At 33.7% G+C, this 21,280-nt stretch overlaps 1 protein-coding gene across 4 annotated transcripts in view; it reads right to left on the bottom strand.

Moving 5' to 3' along the window:
- Positions 1-21,280, bottom strand: part of SI (sucrase-isomaltase) — a 106,230-nt gene that overhangs the window by 35,247 nt on the left and 49,703 nt on the right. For 3 of the 4 annotated variants that reach the window (XM_027584972.2, XM_027584975.1, XM_027584974.2), the window contains 9 exons: positions 18,596-18,750; positions 16,784-16,952; positions 14,792-14,888; positions 14,581-14,693; positions 14,364-14,489; positions 12,730-12,858; positions 11,889-11,999; positions 10,146-10,208; positions 3,758-3,874 (listed from right to left, as the gene is read on the bottom strand). In XM_027584972.2, the coding sequence (XP_027440773.2) occupies positions 3,758-3,874; positions 10,146-10,208; positions 11,889-11,999; positions 12,730-12,858; positions 14,364-14,489; positions 14,581-14,693; positions 14,792-14,888; positions 16,784-16,952; positions 18,596-18,750 (1,080 nt within the window). The remainder of the gene's footprint in view (positions 1-3,757; positions 3,875-10,145; positions 10,209-11,888; positions 12,000-12,729; positions 12,859-14,363; positions 14,490-14,580; positions 14,694-14,791; positions 14,889-16,783; positions 16,953-18,595; positions 18,751-21,280) is intronic. The other variant, XM_027584973.2, reaches the window with a different exon arrangement.

The following is a 21,280-nucleotide window of genomic DNA, read 5'->3' on the forward strand; positions in this document are numbered from 1 at the left end:
TCTATTCTAGAGAATATTCCATGTGCACTTGGAAAGAATGTGTGTTCTGCTGCTTTAGGATAATAATGTTCTGAATATATCTGTTACATCCATCTGGTCCAGTGTGTCATTCAAAGACCTTGTTTCTGGGCGCCTGGGTGGCTCAGTTGGTTAAGCAACTGCCTTCGGCTCAGGTCATGATCCTGGAGTCCTGGGATCGAGTCCCGCATTGGGCTCCCTGCTCAGCAGGGAGTCTGCTTCTCCCTCTGACTCTCCCCCCTCTCATGTGCTCTCTCTCTCTCTTTCATTCTGTCTCAAATAAGTAAGTAAAATCTTAAAAAAAAAAAAAAAAAGACCTTGTTTCCTTGTTGATCTTCTTCTTAAATGATCTGCCCATTGCTGTAAGTGGGGTGTTAAAGTCCCTTACTATTATTGTATTATTATCAATGAGTTCCTCTATGTTTGTAATTAATTGTTTTATATATCCGGGGGCTCCCAATTTGGGGCTATAAGTGATTTACAGTTGTTAGATCATCTTGTTGGATAAACCACTTTATTATGATATAATGCCCGGCTTCATCTCTTCTTACAGTCTTTGATTTAAAATCTAGTTTGTTTGACATATGTATGACTACTCTGGTTTTCTTTTGATGTCCATTTCATGGTAAATGTTTCTCCATCCCCTCACTTTCAATCTGCAGGTGTCTTTAGTTAAAAAATGAGTCTCTTGCAGCTAGCATATAGATGGGCCTTGTTTTTATTCATTTTGACACCCCTATATCTTTTGATTGGAACATTGAGTCCATTTACAGTCAGAGTAATTATTGATAGATGTGAATTTAGTGCCCTTTTATTACTTGTTTTGTCATTGTTTCTGGAGATTTTCTCTGGACCTTTCTAGTCTTTGTTGCTATTGGTCTTTCCCATTCAGAGTCCCCTTTAATATTTCTTGCAGGGCTGGTTTAGAGGTCACAAACTCCTTTAATTTTTGTTTGTCTGGGAAAATCTTTATCTCTCCTTCTATTCTGAATGATAGCCTTTCTGGATAGAGTATATTTGACTGCAGACTTTTCCCATTCAGCACACTAAATATATCATGCCACTCTCTTCTGGTCTGGCTAGTTTCTGTGGATAGATTTGCTGCAAATCTTATTTGTCTTCCCTTACTTAAGGACATTTTTCCCTTGCTGCTTTCAAGATTCTTTCCTTATCTGTGTATTTTGCAAATTCTGCTATGGTATATCTTGGTGTTGGCCGGCTTTTGTTGATTTTGATGGGAGTTCTCTGTGTCTCCTGGATTTGGAAGTCTGTTTCCTTCATAGATTAGATAAAGTTTTCAGCTGTAATTTCTTCAAATAAACTTGCCCCCTTTTCTCTTCTTCTTCTTCGTCTAGGACTTCTACGATACAAATGTTATTGTATATCATAGAGTCACTGAGTTTCCTAAGTCTACTTTCATGATCCAATGTTTTTCTTTCCCTCTTATTTTCAGCCTCATTATTTTCCATAATTTTATATTCTATATCACTTATTCAATCCTCTGATTCTTCCATCTTGTGGTCATTACTTCCAGTCAGTTTTGGATCTCAGTTATCATATTTTTCATTTCAGCCTGATTGGTTTTAAGCTCTTTTATCTCTGAGGTATATGTGTTCCTGATGTCTTCTACACTTTTCTCAAACCCAGCTTGTATCCTTATGATTGTTGCTTTAAATTCTGGATCAGGTATATTACTTATATCTGTTTTGATTAGATCCCTGGCCATGACCCTTTCTTGTTCTTTCTTTTTGGGATGAATTTCTCCATCTTGTCATTTTGTCTAGGTTTCTGTCTTCTTCTGTGTTTTATGATAGCCTATTATGTTTCCTGCTCCTGAAAGTAATGGATTTATGAAAAAGAAGTTATATAATGTCCAGAGCCTAGTGTTCAGGAAGTGTCTCTGGTGTGTGTTGCATGCACTTTACTGCTTTGTTATGGCTGCTCTGTCCCTCAGGTCAGTCCTCTTCAGGATTATTTCTTGCCTGATATGGGGAATCTTTAGAATTTGGCCAGAGTATGGTGGGTTTTATCTAGGTGGTCTTTGATCCGCTTGTTAAAAGAGACCTGACGTTATTTCCATTAGTACTGAAACTTTACAGAACTCTATGGTCAATACATATGGTGCATGCAGGGGTTTGTGCTGGTCTTCTGGGGAGGGACAAACTGCATTGGTTCTTAAGCACACTTGCCCAAGAAAAGCAGTACCATTGGACTGCAGGGAGGTAGGACTTGGTGTAAGCAGTTTAAGCAGCCATAGTTGGCCCTTTGCTATTTACTGAGGTTAGTTTATGCTGAGGGGCAGGGTAGGGAATTAGCACTAGCCAACTCCTTTATCCCTAGAGAGGGGATTTAGTGCCTTCTGCTGTCGGGGAGACCCTCTTGGGTCTCCTTGTGTGTTCTAAGCACTTTTCAGATTGTTGTTTTCATACTGTTTGTGTCTAGGTTGCTTGCCTGCTTGGAGAAGCACAGTGCACTTTGGGCTCTATTGCAGCCTGGATGGCCAAGCTTTAAAACTCCAAGCTTTAGGGACCTGGTGTGGTGAGGACTTGCACTAGTCTTCTCAGGAAGGGTCTAGAAATGCTGGAGTTGATGCAGGTTTAACCCAAAAGGACAGTTGCACCAGAGGGCAGGAGCATGAGATTTGGAGCAAAGCACACTAAACAGCCAGTGTCTGGGCTAGACAGCCTCAGCAGGTGTCCCTGTGCTATGTTGAGGGGCAGGGGAGGGAAATGGTGCCTGACAGCTCTTTTGTACTCAGAGAGGCGCTCTCAGAGAGCACTCTCCCAGATGTGCTCCAAGAAGAGGGAACAGTGCATCTTAGGTAATCTTCAGATCGCACCATATGTCTCAGTGTTATCTGCCTGCCTTTTCTACAAGAGTAGGTCAGTACACTTAGGGCTCTATCCCAGACACACTATGGACCTCTAAAACTACAGTCTTTGAGCCCTGCTGGTTGCAAAAACTCATGAAAATCAGACTTCCTCATTTTCCCAGACAGTGGCTTTGGGGAAGTGTCTTCCTTATGTGATCCCATGTGCTCCTCTCTCTTTTGTCTCTCTCAGAAACTAGGGCTCCCTCCCCTCAGCAGCACCTGTGATCGTTTCTTCCCCAAACCACATCTCTGCACCTCCTACCTTCCACGATGTGGCCTCTTTTCTCCCTCTAGTTGTACAGTTTGTTCTGTCAGTCATCAGATCAATTTCTTGGGTATTCAGAATGATTTAATATCTATCTAGCTGTGTTTGAAGGATGAGGCAAGTCTAGGGTCCTCCCAATACTCCACCGTTTTAGCTCCTCCCCCTCTTACTACCAACATTTTAAAGTCACATCTAAAATTAAGAGATTGTTTGAAAGATAATTTGCTATATTTGTAAGAGATTATGATTTCTTATACCAATGACTGACAGTTATGTGAGATTTATTCCTACATTGAATAAAAATAAAATAAATGTTTATAAGCATTTATAAATAGTTATAAAGAGACGTTTTATTTTTGGTTCCTTGGTGAAGTTGAAAATATTCAGGAAATAGCATCCACACACATAAAATGAATTGCTAACATTGTATTTTATAGTCCTATGCATACGGAAAGGTCTTTCCTTTCTATGGAAAAATGAGTGGGCTATTTTCACAAAAAATACTTTGTTGGAATTATTAGAACCTAGTAAGAATTCTGCATAATAACTACATAAATAAAACAATAACAACTTAAAATATAAATTGCTTAATGTTTACTTACAATACACAAGCCATCAAACTTCATCTGGTTATTGTAGAAATCTACAATTTCCCTTGCCCACCACTCTGCTGTGGCATTCTTGAAAAAATCTGGAAAAGCTACATGAGCTCTGAAAGCCTGTAAAATCATGTAGGAAGTCAGAAGAGAGACCATGCATGTCTAAGTTAGACATTTATCTGTCAGATTTACAAGCTGTGCACAGGTGATAATGAAGGCAACCTGATCCCAACTTTAATTGCATGAATGTATATTATTTTTCTCTAATCAAAAACAATGAAGAGTCAAAAAAGAGAGATATACATGGAGACAGAAGGGAGCAGGTTTGGGGTCCTTATAGATTGTCAAAAAAAGTTCACAAAACACAGAAATATATTTTCAGTGTTTCTTAGAGTTTTAGAGAACTTTTTTCTTTGTATCCTTAGAGCTCTATAATGCAGATTTACTTTTGTGGACCTTGATAGGAAAGGAAAAGACCTTGGTTTAGCCTGTTTAATCTGATAAAAAAAAATTGTTTACCCAGCTTTTTGCCCTTTTAGGACCAATATATTCCTTTACCAACCCAACCATTTGTCTTTCTCACATCTAACCCTTCCCACCCCAGCAGAGAAAAAGTGATTTACTTCTTTCCCTACCAAGAAAATTCCCTACTTGTCAGGCTACCCATATAAATTCTGAGGTCAAAGTCTGTGTGCTAGCAGAAGATTGACCTTCTGTAAGTAAATCAATTACCTGAAAAACATGGTATCACTTGCATGCTTTTCTGCCACACTTTAAGTCTATGTAGTAACTGGCAAACTGGCAGAATAGTCTTCTCCTATTACCCCTACTAATAGGGTAAGGGAAGGCATTGTGCATAGAGAAGTGTGAAGGGTAAGGAATATAGGGATCTATAAAACACATATAGTACTGGCACAAAAAGACACATAGATCAATGGAATGCAATAGAGGACCCAGAAATGGACCCTCAACTCTATGGTCAACTAATCTTTGGTAAAGCAGGAAAGAATATCCAATGGGGAAAAAAAAAACAAACAGTCTTTCCAACTAACGGTGTTGGGAAAATTGGACAGCAACATGCAGAAGAATGAAACTGTACCACTTTCTTAGACTATACACAAAAATAAACTCAAAATGGATGAAAGACCTAAATGTGAGACCAGAATCCATCAAAAATCCTAGAGGAGAACATGATTGCAGCAACTTCTTGCTAGCCAAGTCTCCAAAGGCAAGAGAAACAAAAGCAAAAATGAACTACTGAGACTTCATCATGATAAAAAGCTTTTGCACAGCAAAGGAAACAGTCGGCAAAACTAAAAGGCAACCTATGAAATGAGAGAAGATATTTGCAAATGTATCATCAGATAAAGGGCTAGTATCCAAAATGTATAAAGAACTTACCAAACTCAACACCCCAAAAACAAAAAATCCAGTCAAGAAATGGACAGAAGACATGAGCAAACATTTCTCCAAAGAAGACATACAAGTGGCCAACAGACCCATGAAAAGATGCTCAACATCACTTGGCATCAGGGAACTACAAACCAAAACCACAATCAGATACCACCTCACACCATCAGAATGGGTAAAATTAACAAGTCAGGAAATGATAGATGTTGTCAAGGATGCAGAGAAAAGGGAATCCTCCTACAACTGTTGGTGGGAATGCAAACTGGTGCAGCCCTCTCTGGAAAGCAGTATAGAGGTTTCTCAAAAAGTTGAAAATAGAGCTACCATATGACCCAGCAATTGCACTACAAGGTATTATCCAAAAGATGCAAAGATAGTGATTCAAAGGGGTACATGTACCCCAACATTTATAGCAGCAATGTCCACAATAACCAAAACATGGAAAGAGCCAAGATGTCCATTAACAGATGAATGGATCAAGAAGAGGTGGTGTACATATACAATGGAATATTCCTCAGCTATCAAAACGAATGAAATCTTGTCATTTCCAATGACTAGGGGGTATTATGCTAAGTGAAATAAGTCAATCAGAGAAAGGCAAATACCATATGATTTCACTCATATGTGGAATTTAAGAAACAAAACAAATGAACATAGGGGAAGGTGAGGAAAAATAAGATGAAAATTGAGAGGGAAGCAAACCATAAGAGACTCTTAACCATAGGTAACAAACTGAGGGTTGCTGGAGGGGAGGTGGGTGTGGGGGAATGGATAATTGGATGATGGGCATTAAGGAGGGCACTTGATATAATGAGTACTGGGTGTTATATGCAACAGATAAATCACTAAGCTCTACCTCTGAAACTAATAAAGAAAAACCCATATGTTATAAATACTTTTGAGCTGATATAATGGTATACTTCAATACATCATTTGCCCAATAATTACTTTTACTCATAAGGAAAGAAGGCTCAATGGGTTTATAGTCAACAAATAGTGGTTGGCTCCATAGCTCCGGGGTTAGAGCACTGGTCTTGTATAGTCAACAAATATTTCCTATGCTAGATTGTAATTTCTCCCCTAGATTATAATGAAAAATAAGTAAGAAATGTAATACCCTATTTTTAACTTCTATGGTTGTACTCTTTCCACAATTCATTCATTTTTCTGTTTCTTTTATTCTTTTAGGTGGCTGCTCTATTCCTTTAATACAAATCATTAGTTATATCCAGAAATCTCATCAGGTATATGTGATCCAAGAGTCTCTATACCTTTTGTGGTAGGGTACCTCAAGTGATTTTACATAAGCCACTGTAAATTGAAGGGGCCTTACAAAATCTATATAAAGAAGCTATGCCTTCCTCTACAGTGTTGCTAATATTACCCAAGAATAATGGGTAAAACTGCAATTAAGATAAAATTCTGACTTTTTTTTCCCTAAACAGCATTGTTCAGTAATTCTTTGAGTCAACTCTAGAAATAATTTGGTAAGTTTTAAATAAGAATTTCTCTCTAATTTTTCACACATGAACTTGTATGACTTAATGATTACAATTTAACCTACCTAAAATATTGACTGCCAACTCTTCAGTTTCATTGATTTTTTTCTATGGTCTTGATATTGTTTATTTCATTCATTTCTGTTCTAATTTTTATAATTTCCTTCTTCTGCTAGTTTGGGGCTTAGTTTGTTCTTTTCATAGTTCCCGGAGGTCTAAAGTTAGGTTGTTTATTCGATATCTTTCTTCTTTACTGTGGGTGTTTATCATTATAAACTTCCCTCTTAGTACTGCTTTTGCTGCATCCCATAAGTTTTGGTGTGTTGTATATTCATTTTTGTTTGTCTCAACGTATTTTATAATTTCTCTTTTGATTTCTTCTTTGACCCACTGGTTATTCAAAAGTGTGCTGTTCTATTTCCATGTATTTGTGAATTTTCCAATTTTCCTTTTGATATTGATTTTAACTTCATTCCCCTGTGGTCAGAAAACATACTTCATATGATTTCAACATTCTTAAATTTGTTAAGACTTATTTTGCAACCTAATATATGATATATCCTGGAAAACATTGCATGTGCTTTTGGGTAAAATGTTCTGCAGCCATTGGGCAGAATGTTCTGTAAATGTCTATTAAGTCCATATGGTCTATAGTTTTAGGTCCATGTTTCTTTGTTGATTTTCTGTCTATTTGTTCCATCCATTATTGAAGGAGGAGTATTAAAGTCTTCTAGTGTTTGTACTACTGTGTACTTCTCTTTCAGTTCTGTCAGTGTTTGTTGCATATCTTTAAGTGCTCTGATGTTGAGTGCATATATATTCATAATTGTTATATCTTCTTGATGAATTAAACCTATTATCATTAATAATGTCCTTATTTGTCTCCTGTGACAGTTTTTGACTTAAAGCCTATTTTTTCAGATATAAGTATAGCCACCCTTGCTCTCTTTTTGTTGCCATTATATAGAATATCATTTTTCACATCCCTTCACTTTCAGCCTATAAACGATTATGAGAGACCACTATGAATAATTAAACATCAAAAAATGGATAACCTAGAAGAAATGGATAAATTCCTAGAATCGTAAAACCTAATAAAACTGTATCATAATGAAATAGAAATCTGAAAAAAAATTACTTGTAAGGAGATTGAATCAGTAATCAAACTCCCCCTAAAAAAAACTCCAGGACCAAATGACTACACTGGAGAATTGTACCAAACATTTAAGGAACAATTAATGTCAATCCTTCCAAATTTATCCCCAAAAAACTGAAGTGGTGAGAATACTTCCAAACTCATTTTAAAAGGCTAGCATAACCCTCATACAAAAGTCAAAGATATCACAAGAAAAAGAAAAACTACAGAATAATACCTCTTATAAATACAGATGCAGGGCGCCTGGGTGGCTCAGTTGGTTAAGCGACTGCCTTCGGCTCAGGTCATGATCCTGGAGTCCCGGGATCGAGTCCCACATCGGACTCCCTGCTCAGCAGGGAGTCTGCTTCTCCCTCTGACCCTCTTCCCTCTCGTGCTTTCTATCTCCCATTCTCTCTCTCTCAAATAAATAAATAAAATCTTTAAAAAAAATACAGATGCAAACATCCTCAACAAATACAAGAGAACTACATTCAGCAGCATGTTAAAAAGGTCATACACAATGAACACATAGAATTTAATCTTGTGATGCAAGGATTGCTCAACATATGAAAATCAATTGATGTAATATACCACATTAACAGAATGAGGATAAAAATCACATGATCATCTGAACAAACAGAAAAAAGTATTTGACAAAATTCAACACCCTTTCATGATAAAAACTCTCGACAAACTAGGAATAGAAGGAAATAACTCAACATAATAATGATGATATATTAAACACCCCCAGCTAATATCATGCTCATTCAGAAAAAAACTGTTTTCTTTCACACACACACACACACACACACACACACACACACACACACATACACACTGTTAGAATTAATAAATTAAATAAAGTTGTAGAATATAAAATCAACATGCAAAAATCAGTTACATTTTTATACACTAACAATGAACTATCAGAAAAGTAAATTAGGAAAATAATCCAATTTACAACAGCAACCCAGGTAATAAAGTACTTAGGAATAAAAGTAAGGAGGTGGAAGATTTGTACACTGAAAACTACAAAACATTGCTGAAAGATATTGAAGAAGACACAGATAAATAGAAAGATATCCCATGTTCATGGATTGGAAGAATTAATATTGTGAAAATGTCGGTGCTACCCAGAAGCAATCTGTAGATTTAATGCAACCTCTATCAAAAACCCAATGGCATCTTTTACAGAAATATAAAAACAATTCTACAATTCATTTGGAACTACAAAGACCCTGAATAGCCAAAATAATCTTGAGAAAGGAGAACAAAGCTGGAAGTATAACATGCCCTGATTTCAAAATATACTCCAAAGCCACAGTAATTAAAGCAGTATGATACCAGCATAAAAACAGACACATAGAATAATGGCACCTAATAGAGAGCATAGAAATCAATCCATACATATATAGTCAACTAATCATTGACAAGGGTGCCAAAACTATACAATGGAGAAAGGATAGTCTCTTCAACAAATGGTACTGGGAAAACTGGATATACATATGCAGAAGAATGAAATTGGACCCTTATCTTACATCATACACAAGAATCAACTCAAAATGGAGTAAAGACCTTAATGTAAAATGAAACTGGAAAATTTCTAGGAGAAAACAAAGGGAAAAGCTTCATGACATTGGTCTTGGCAAAGATTTTATGGATATGACACCAACAACACAGGCAACAAAAACAAAAGTAAACAGGTAACTACATCAAACAAAGAAGTTTCTTCATAGCAAAGGAAACAAGCAACAAAGTGAAAGGCAAACTACAGAACAACAGAAAATATCAAAACACCATATATCAGATACAGTGTGAATCCCCAAAGTATATAAGAAAGTCCTACCACTCAATGGGAAAAAAAAAAAAAGAAAGAAAAGAACCATAATAACCTGCTTAAAATAGGAGCAAAGACTTGAACAGACATTTCTCTAAAGAATGCATGCATATAGCCAACAAGTAGATGAAAAGATGCCCATAATCTCTTATCATCAGAAAAATGCAAAAACCACGATGAGATATCACCTCATACCTGTTAGGATGGCTATTAGCCAAAAAACAAAGACAACAAGTTTTGGAAAGGTTATGGAGAAACTGGAATCTTTGTGCACTGTTGGTGGGAATGCAAAGTGGTGCAGCCACTTAAGAAAACAGCATAGATATTCTTCAAAAAATTAAAAATAGAAATACCATATGATTTAAATATGGTCTGGTATAGAGGTTTTAAAAGTAAGTCATCTACTTTTTTGAAGAAAATATCCAAATTGAATTAATGGTCAAAATGATCATTAAATCCAAGTGCTGAATTTCTTTTAGTCATATAGTCAATCAGTGTAAAACTTACATTAACAGCTTCATCTTCAGTTAGACTTTCATTTATTGTTACGTTGGGCAAATCTGGCCAAACCTACAGAGAAAGGAGAAATGGGAAAATAGTTGAAAGTAAATTCAGTATTGTATGACTATGTTGTAAATAAAGTATAATAGGGTTTTGGAGGCAATTATTATATCTTGAAGCCAGTAATTCTCTCATTTTTTTTTTCAGTTTGTGTTTTGGTAAATGTAACATTTGCAAATTATTCCCATCTTTCATATTAATTTCCTCTTTAATATGGCAAATAGGAAAAAGAATGCCAGCTTTTGTAGTAGGAAGTGGTTTTAAAACCAATGCGTGTAACCAAAAGTTCTGGTGGAGAATAATATGAAGGCACATACTAAATTTAATTTAATGTGGTGTATTAAACCTTTCTGCAATTGTTCCAGCATTAAAAGCTAAAAACAATAGATATATTTTTATTTAAAAGGAATTGAAGATCTGAGTTTTCACAATTAGTACTAAACACTCCTCTCTCTCCCTCCGTATCTTCATCCCTGTCCCTGCCTCCCCACCTACCAATGTTTTCCTCTACCCCAACCACAAACACACAACTTGAGCCCAAATTCAATCATGCTGAAAGCTCTGAGAATTTGAATCTATGTTGTAAAAGTTAGATGGTTCCATATAAAAAAAAAGTGTAGATAATTCTCAAGGACTAGTTACCTACAAGGGATTACTTGCTGATGGGGAGTAGCTCCCTAAAGGAATAGAACAGAGGACAGAAATCTGAGGAAATGTATAGACATATAGAATAAGAAGAAAATAGAAAGAAAAAAAAAAACCTTTTTATGGCCAATATGCCATACTCTATACTTGCATGTTTCTTAAGGTGTTATGACTTCTCATCAAGTTTATCATAGGATTTTTTCTATTTTATTTTCAACTTTTTGTTTTGAAATATTTTCAGACTTACAGAAAAGCTACCAACATTATACCTAGAGTTCTTTTTTATCCTTCACTCTGTTTCCCCTAGGGTTAAAAAATTTATAACCTCTCTATAATTGTCAAAACCAAGAAATTGGCATTAATACAATATTATTAAGTAATCTACAGGCCATGTTTGAATTTCACCACTTTTATCACTAATATGTTATTTTTGGTCCAAGATGAATAAAGTATTCTATATTGTATTTCATCATGTCTCATGGAATTTTGTTTTTGTTTTTCATTCTAGTTAGAAGTAATGGATTTTTTGTTTACTCTTTTATATGTAAGCTGAATCAGGATTTTTCTATAATAATTAATACACCCAGGTCTGAATATTATTGCCTAAGTGAAATACAATACATTATATTCCTTGTTCAAGTCAGGAATATAAGTAGAGCTCTTATAAACATTGTCTCTTTTATTAATGAAAGAAGTTCGAACATTTAAATGACTTACAGTGTAGAATAATGAACAACCATCTTATTAATGCTAATTTTATAATAAACACAAGACATTCTAAGAAATGCAATAAAAGACAATATAAAGATAAAACAAATAGTAAACAAACATATGAACTATATAAATTCTTTCTCTGTTTCTGATAATTTGGGTTGAGAACAGATTATATATTATTTTGATTATTAGCTATTAAATCACTACATTTCTGTATTCTATATCTCTCCCTCTGAATATATCTTTTAACAGTTTTTTTTTTTACTCTATAGAAACTTTCAAGGAAATAACATTTTATATTTATTTTATTTCAAGATATCAATTCAGTACCTTTCCCCAACAAATATCATTGGTGTTAGGCCATTTGACAAAAACATCTTTCTTCAGTCCTCTTTCAAATGCAGGGTAAGACTTTGTTTCATTTCCTGAAATTGCTGGATCCTAAAATTGAAATGAAATACACACCAGGTAACTCCGGAATAAAAGTATAGCCAGTTGGGTTGCTGTTATGAAACAAAATTTTCCATGATTACATTATCATTTTACTGTGCTCTCACATAGACTGAAAAATAGACTGACAGTATAAACGTCAGTGTTCTAGCTAGATTGTCCTCTAAATTCCTTGGAAGGAAATTTTAAGAACTTTTGAAAATGCATTGGCTATGATTTCAAGAATGATTACTGGCATTTTTTGTTTTGTTTTTATTTCTCCCAGTGGGATTACTGGCTACCTAACTTGCTTAACTAGAAGATATTGATAAAATATTCTCCCCATTGAATCACTAAATTGAAGTCAAATTTTTAAACATGACAAGCATAAGAAGCAGTGCCATAGAATGATTGAGAATTGTACAGAAATGGAAAATCCATTATAACTGTGATAGCTTCTATAAATTGAGGCTAGTTTGAGGTAGCTTCAATGATTATTAGAAGACAGCTTTCCTTTGACGTCCAGAATCAGTCTTAGATCTCTAAGGATATACCAAAATGTAAAGGTAGCTTGGTAGCAGCCCATGTAAATAAAAATCTTAAAGAAGAAAGTTTTAGATTTGGGAAGAATTAAAGTAAAAGTCTTCCCACTTTGAAACACCCCCCACCTCATTCTAAGAGAGAAATTTTAATGAAATCAAGATAACAAGACTCAGATAAAATATAATATATAAATACTGACCAGGATAATAATGTATCTCATTCCTTCCTGTCTTATTTTGTCAACAAACTGAGGAAGGTCACGGAAGTTTTCATCAATTGTAAAGTCTAGCTGCCTTTCCATGTAATCAATGTCTGTATATTGAACATCCTAAAAGATATGAAGATTGTGGCAGTTGGGTAAGAATCTGAGAAGTCAGTGCATCTCATTCTGTCATCATACAAAAGTAATAGCAATATGAAAGTTTAAATGCCTCTTCATTTAATCCTAAAGAGAATTAATCAAGCAACACAATGCTCAACAAATAAAACCAGTGCATAAAGATGCAAAATAGTCCATAAACAAGTTCATATAAATGTTCTGTTTGTTAAGAGTTCACTTAAAAATTTTGATTTCTAAAAATTCTTTTGGATCAGTATCATTTGTTATGTAATTCCCAAAGGAAATAGGAAGACACAAGAGTAAAGGATTTATGATGCTATGAAATTATGTTAAATGGCAATTTAGAATGTTGTAAAATATGTACAGAAATAGGTGCTGTTCTATTTCTGGAAACATAAAGCCAATAGGGGATAATTTCAAGTAATTCTAGTATTGCCAAAGAGGAAGAAAGAATTATTAGTAAATCCATCAATTACAAGATTCTTTTATTATCTAACAAAGTCTTTTTAGAATTATAGTCCAAGTTTAAATAATCAAAATAGTGCTTACAAATAGGTATTTACAAATATGTTTAAACTAATAAATATTTGAATTCTATCATGACATCCTTTAGACCTAAATAGCAAATTTTTAAATTATTTTTTGTTAATAGACATTAATTCAATTTCTTCTTCTAGGTGTTATAAAAAGTACATCTCATATAATGGACCTAATATGGAAAAAAAAAACTCCCTTTTTATAAAAAAAATTTCACTTGTATATTTCTATATCATCTACTTATACAATTAATTTCCTCACAATAATGTATTCAGGAATCATATACTTGATTCTACTACATGTATCGATGTCTTATAATGAGGCCCCTCTCATTCTTCTTAGAATGAGTTCTTATACATCCAGCATTCTGGATTTCACTGTTGAAGTGCTCCCAGAAGGACCCCTGGGATTCCTGAATCTGGTTAAAAAATAAAATCACAGGGATGATTATTTCTAGATATTCAGTAATGTTTGGTTTCCCAAACATTGAGGGAAGAGAATATTCTGCAAGTGCTCTAATTCTGTGTTCTAACATTACAACTATCATTGTTTCAGGGCAAAATCACTTAGTTTCATCTCCAGTTTCTTCTCCGTAATTTGTCAAATCAGTTGATGAAGTAGGTTTCTGTGGACTCTTACTCTCATATAAAAAAATATGGGAAATACAGTTGATTACTTAAGCAACCCAAAGTTTATGAGAGAAAAACAAGTGAACAGTGACTTGTTTAGTAAAATTCAGGGTCATGGAACTAGAGAGAAAGGAGAAAAAGGAATGATGTTATCATTTTTCCTTCATCTAATAAAGACACTTTATAAAAATCTCATAACCAAGTCGTTAGGTTCTACTAAAAAACTAATAATTATTGCCAAATGATTAATTTTAAAGTATACATACTTTTTTTTATTTTGCTTTAATAGATGACATTTAACACTGTTTTAAAAATTTATATACATACATAGGGGATCTGAGCAGCCACCATATCATTATATACTTGCTCAACTTCTGAAGTATTTCTGTACCCATAACGACATAATTGGAATCCCAAAGCCCAGTAAGGTGGCATGACTGGTCGGCCAATTACCTTTGGGGGAAAAAAAAAGTTATTTGTGAACTAAGAGAGTTACTTTATATTACAAAGAAAACTTTTTTTTTTTTTTAATTTACAATCATACTTCATGGTATTGCTGGGTTGCAACTTCTGGAGTTGGGCCCAAGAACATATAAAAGTCCAAGATTCCTCCAATTACACGGTAAGTTAGAGCAGGAGTTGGCTGAAATGTAACATCTGGAAATCCAAAATATGATTACATTTTTTTATCTATGTATAGTAGTTTACTAAAGAGTTATATAAAATACAAGAAATTCAACAAATGATTGTTTTACCCATTGCGTTGCTGTTAAGTAAGAGAACTCCATGAGCATAACCTTCATCTTCCAGAGCCATGTAATAAGGATGAAATCCATAGGAATTAAGTTTATACTAAAATAAAAAATTAAACATATATAATATTTAAGTAATAAGAGCATAATATTTAAATAATAATAGCATATGAATTTTATCAAGGTAATATTTAAATTCATTATAAGAATGAGCCTATATGAATTTAAAGGGCCCTTCTTTGTACACAAAACTATGCTTAAGTTAAAATAAATATATCGCCTTTAGAAAAAATTTTTTTTATTATTCGAACCATTACTGCTTTAGAGCATATAAATGAATGTAGAAATTTGTAACACCCACAAATATTGTCATATTAACTGATGTAAAAAACCATTGGTATTGGTGTAGTTTGGTTTCTTTCTACAGGTATGTCTTAATTTATTTATAAATTGGCACTTCTTTTTCAATGATAAAATGTCCTAGAAATGATTAAAATTATGAAAGTATTCAAACCTCTTAAGAAGTTATATGGTAATATCTAAGTTTAAATGATATTTATGATAATATTTTAAATGATAACATCTTGTTTATACAATATTTTATAAAACATTTAATTTCATTTTAGCTAGATCTTTTCATTTTTCAGAATAAAAACCCTATACTCAGGGTCATGAAATGACTTGCAAAAGTCACAAAACTTTTAAGTTGATGATCCCTAATCAAACTGACAACTTTAGGGGCACCTGGGTAGCTCAGTCTGTTAAGGCTCTGACTCTTGATTTTGGCTCAGATCAATCTCAGGGCCTTGAGATGGAGCCCTGTGTCAGGCTCTGCCATGAGCATGGAGCCTGCTTGGGCTTCTCTCTCTACCTCTCCGTCTGTGCCCCCTCCTCCCCACTCTTGCTTGTGTTCTCTCTAAATATACAAAAAATAAAACACACACAAACACAAAAAACAACTGACCTCTTTGACTCACACTGTATCCCACTATTTGATTAGCATGTGAAAGAAGATTTATATTTTGAGAGTCAAGATTATATTAACCTGATAATGCCAATACTAATGTTGCACAGTTTTAAAGAAACACATTTTGTAAAGCATATTTTGAAGTTGATACAAATGAAAACAGTCTTCATAATCTAAGTTTGAACAATTATGATACAAATAAAAGTTGTTTGACCACCTAACAATTAAAAGTCATTGCAATAGTATATACATTTATAATTTCATACTGAATATATCCTTTAGATACACATCATGTATGGAAAATGGAAATGAGCTAGTATTTTTATTAAAATGTGTTTTTTCATGATATGCTTAGAATAATTATAATTAATATGAGTTGTGCAATTCATTAAATATTCATGAAATGTATTCCATTAATAAGACAAAACATTGGGAAAAGTGACATAAGCATATAAAAACATTTTCTAAAGATGTAACTAGCAGTATGGCCTCATAAAAATGCACACCTGTAGCTGGATATCATAAAGGAAAAACTTAGCATCAAATCAATATCAAAAAAGTAAAAAAAAAAATCATTTGTTTTTCAAGGAGAACCCTAGTCAGTTATTTCTAAAAGCTGAGAGTAAAAGTTGATTTGGCAGGGGATTCTCAATCTGAATATTTGTTCTATGCAATTGAGAGGATAGGGTTGAGATTGCAACCTCACTTTTCACTATAATCAAGGATTTTTTTTAATTTTTATTGTTATGTTAATCACGATACATTACATCATTAGTTTTTGATGTTGTGTTCCATGATTCATTGTTTGTGCATAACACCCAGTGCTCCACGCAGATTATCCATCCAATCCTCTGCTTTCTCCTGTCATTTATGGTGGCTTTTTTGTTTGCTTTTTAGAAAATCACTGTAGCAGTTCTGGGGCCCCCTTGTCATTACTTCAGTACTGAAGTCCAGGCCTACAGAGAAGTGGCTTAGATCCTAATCATGGTCTTAGTTGCTTCATGGAGGAGTCAAATTTTAATACCTACACCAGAGGGTTGGTCTCTTGTGAACATTCCCCAAGTATGCCAGTTCAGGTCTCTCTTAAATGCTGTGTGTTCCACTTCCCCAAAACCATATATATATTCTGATGGCAGGCGAGTAGATATTTGAATAAACTGGTCATTAAAAGCAAATCCAGGCAGGTAGGAGTCCCAACTGAAAAGAAAAGAAAACAATTCTAATCTTGTAAATATATACAAAGTAGTACCACAAATAACTAATGGTAATTCTTTCTTAGGTGATCTGAAAACCAGTAATATTTTTCTCTATGTACTCATTGTACTCAAATACCAAATGAAAATAATTATCCCCATACATTTTTCTTTTGACTAAGTTAAAGAATATCTAAAATATATTTCATTTATTAAGCATTATTAATAAAATAAATTATATGATGAATATGATTATATGTTTACCTTTAGATACATACTGCTTTTTAAAATAAAATTAATATGAAGTTATAAATAATATTGGCCTAGAAGTAATATATGTTCGAGAAATTGAAAGTCCTCTGTTTTCCTGTTCCCTTGAGATACTCACAGTAAACTTTTTCTACACATAGAATAAAATGAAATCAATATCAAAATAAACTAAGGCATGATGGATATTTAATTTTTTTGTTTTTTAAAAATTTTATTTATTCGACAGAGAGAGAGAGAGCACAACCAGGGGGAGAAGCAGGCAGAGGGAAAAGCAGGCTCCCCTCTGAGCAAGGAGCCCGATGCTGGACTCGATCCCAGGACCCCGGGATCATAACCTTAGCCGATGGCAGAGGCTTAACGACTGAGCCATGCAGGCATCCAATGATGGATATTTTAATTCCAAGCTCTCCCTAATTACTACTCCCAATCATTTTCTTCTTTTATTTTGTATTTATAAAAATGGGTGTTTTAAAATAAATCCAGAAGAAATGTGTTACAGAGAATGTATTGTTTTTCTAGTCATTTGCAAGAATGTAAAAGAGGAAGAAAAGATATTAAAGTTGGAAGGAAAAAAAAGAATTACAAAGAATTTGGAACGTATTCAAATTTTTATGTTAAGGATTTTGGGGAAGTATTTATTAAAATAATGAAATTTTTTACAAAATGACTTCACTTCTTATCCTCTGAAACAAAAATATTGTCGTAACAACACAATTTTTAAAACAATACAGATATAAGTTTCTTCATTATTTGTATCCATCCTGACAATACCTGAAAACATCCTGACAACATCTTCTATAAAATAGCATGGCAAGCTTAAATTACATAAAAGTATCATTTTAATATACTATAGTTTGTCTACAAAGCTCAACTTTTTACTAAAATAAAAATAATTTTTTACATAAGTTTATTTGTTGTAACATAAAAATATAGAGAGATGTATGTGTATCATAATTTCCTTTCATCATTACCTGGCAGAGATAGTATTAACTTTATCAGATTTCAGAACTAATAAATTTCAATTTCAATTAAATTCTAATTAAATACTTACATAACACATTTCAAACTACTTTTTTTGCTAACACACACTTTTCAAGAGGAGTCTTGGTTTTGGTTCTCAACTTGATTAGAAGAATGAGTGTGATAATGAAATTAATCACATCCAAAATGTAGATGGAATTTTACTAATCTTTAATGATAGTCCCGTGAGTGTGATAATTGTTTAGTTTAAAAATGTTAAAACAGGCCACGTTATTTAATAAAATTAAAACATTTTTGGTGTGATGACTGATACTCTAGCACAGTGAAAATAATCTTACTTTCCCCCTCCTAACCTAAAATCAAAATATTCCTCAGAGAAATTATTCAGTCACTTACATAACTCTTCCTGTACTTCTCCTTTGAATCTGGATGCCAAAAGGATTTTCTTTGATTTCAACATCATAAAGTCTGTTTTCGTAAGTACTTGTTGGCATGGCTGGAATGTTTAAAGGTACTGGAACTTCATATCTCTTAGTTTGGGGATCATAAATCTATTGCAGAGAAACAACGAAAAAATATGTTTCTCTCTTATTGCTGAAATATCATGTAAATAATCATTAAATAATTTAAGTATAATTGCTCAAATAAGAACATTAGAATTCTTATTTATATAATTCTTGATTCTTATTCATGGCTCACATAACTAAACAGAAAACTACATAGACACCTTATGAGATCAAATTATGAATTGCATTTTATCATTTTTAATGTTTTATAATTCATTTTTCTATACAATTAGAAATCTTCAAAAAATTTTTAGAGCTAAATATTCTCTTATATAGATACACCAAATTATTTACCACTTCATGGTCAGACTCAGAAGTTGTTTCAATATTTTTGGTCACATGTATGTTCCTACAATGAACGTTAATGGTTATGTATGTTTATTCATTTCTTTGTTTCTTCAATAACTTTCTTAGAAGTGATAGTGTTAGGTCAGAGAGAGTGTACTAAAATTTGTAGGGCCTTGATATCTATTTTCCAGAAATAGTTTACTAATTAATGTTCTTACCAAAATGTATACCCTAATACTACTTTATGTTAAACTAAAAGCATTTATTTTTTTAATTGTCATGTATTTCCTTGCTGATAAGGATGAACCTTTTTCTACATGATATTCAACATATAGGTTCCCACTTTTTTTTAATTTTCCTTTTGTTCCTTTTATTTTCAACTAATATAAGTATTTTAATATTTTATCTCTAATTTTTATTTCTTCTGTTAAATGTCTGCTTATGAGGTCTTACTGTTTTTCTTGATTGTGTAAATTGAAATCACTTGCTTTTTGTCATGTATGTGGCAAATACTTATCCATTTTTTGTTTGCCTTCTAATTGTTTATAGTGTTTGTTGATGTTGAAATATGGTTAATTTTCATATAAGAAAATATATAGATTTTTACCTGTGGGATTTATGCCTTTGTATCTATGGTTTGAAAGGTTTTTACTAGACAGATACAAGATAAAAATGCAACTGATTTTTTTTTTTCTGGGCTTATGTTTGATTGATTTTGTATATATACAAGCACATCTTTTACACACACACATATATATTTTTAATGTCATCTTTTTTCAATAAACTTTCAAGTATTTCTGGCTGCAGTTCCATACTCTTTCAATTCCGTAAATTTTATCATCTGTTCTTTTTCTGAGTTTTAATTATTGCCATTGTCATGTTTATTTTTCCAGATGAACTTAAAGAAATGAATTAACTTTAAAAAATTAGGCTTATTTAAGATTTTTAAAATTTGCTTATATTTTAATGTACTTATTTAAAATATATCAACACATTTTTGGGGCCTCCTGGGTGGCACAATCGGTTGGGTGTCTGACTTTTGGTTTTGGTTTAGGTCAGTGGTGATATCAAGGTAGTGAGATCAGCCCTGCATCTGGCTCCCGACTCAGCAGGGAGTCTGCTTAAGACTTTCTCTCCTCTGCCCCCCTCCCCCACCTAACCCAATAGGCTCTGTCTCATATAAATAAATAAACCTTTAAAAAAAATCTATCAACACTTTTAAGTCTTTTCTTATAAACCGTCAATTTACTCCTATGATTTTTTTATATTTCTGTTGTTTATTTGATTGTTTTTCTCATTTGATTTTGCTAATGGGACTTGCCTCCATTTCAATTTCTAAATGGTGAATGATAACATACAGCAAAACATTTTTTGGGTAATATTTTACATCCAGTCATTTTGCTGATCTTCTCATTATTTTTAGAAGTTTTCTTAATGGATTCCCTTGGATTTCTTAAGTAAAAAATAATGAGAACAAACTGTTGCCAGAGGGGAGGGGTGGGGGCATGGGCAAAGTGGGTGAAGGGGCGTGGGAGATCAGGTTTATGGTTATGGAATGAAAACATTAGGGAGATGAAAGGTACAGCTTAGGGAATGTAGTCAATGGTATTGTAATAACATTATACAGTGACAGATGGTAGCTACACTTGTGGTGAGCATAGCATAAAGTATAGACTTGTCAAATCACTATCTTGAAAGGGGAGTATGTCAGAGGGGGAGACGAACCATGACAGATGATGGACTCTGAAAAACAAACTGAGGGTTCTAGAGGGGAGGGGGGTAGGGGGATGGGTTAGCCTGGTGATGGGTATTGAGGAGGGCACGTTCTGCATGGAGCACTGGGTGTTATGAACAAACAATGAATCATGGAACACTGCACCAAAAACTAATGATGTAATATATGGTGATTAACATAACAATAAAAAATTTAAAAAAATCACTATCTTGTGCATCTAAGACCAATGTAACATTGTGTGTCACCTATACTTCAATTAAAAAAACCGCTAAGTGTACTGTTGAAAGATTTTTTTTTTTTTTATGTCTACTGCACTGGTCAGAAAATTCAGGTCATTATTTAAAAACAATGTAGGGCGCCTGGGTGGCTCAGTTGGTTAGCGACTGCCTTCGGCTCAGGTCATGATCCTGGAGTCCGCGAATCGAGTCCCGCATCGGGCTCCCTGCTCAGCAGGGAGTCTGCTTCTCCCTCTGACTCTCCCTTCTCTCATGC

The sequence above is a fragment of the Zalophus californianus genome, chromosome 1 (genome assembly GCF_009762305.2).
Source record: "Zalophus californianus isolate mZalCal1 chromosome 1, mZalCal1.pri.v2, whole genome shotgun sequence".
NCBI classification, from domain to species: Eukaryota; Metazoa; Chordata; class Mammalia; order Carnivora; family Otariidae; genus Zalophus; species Zalophus californianus.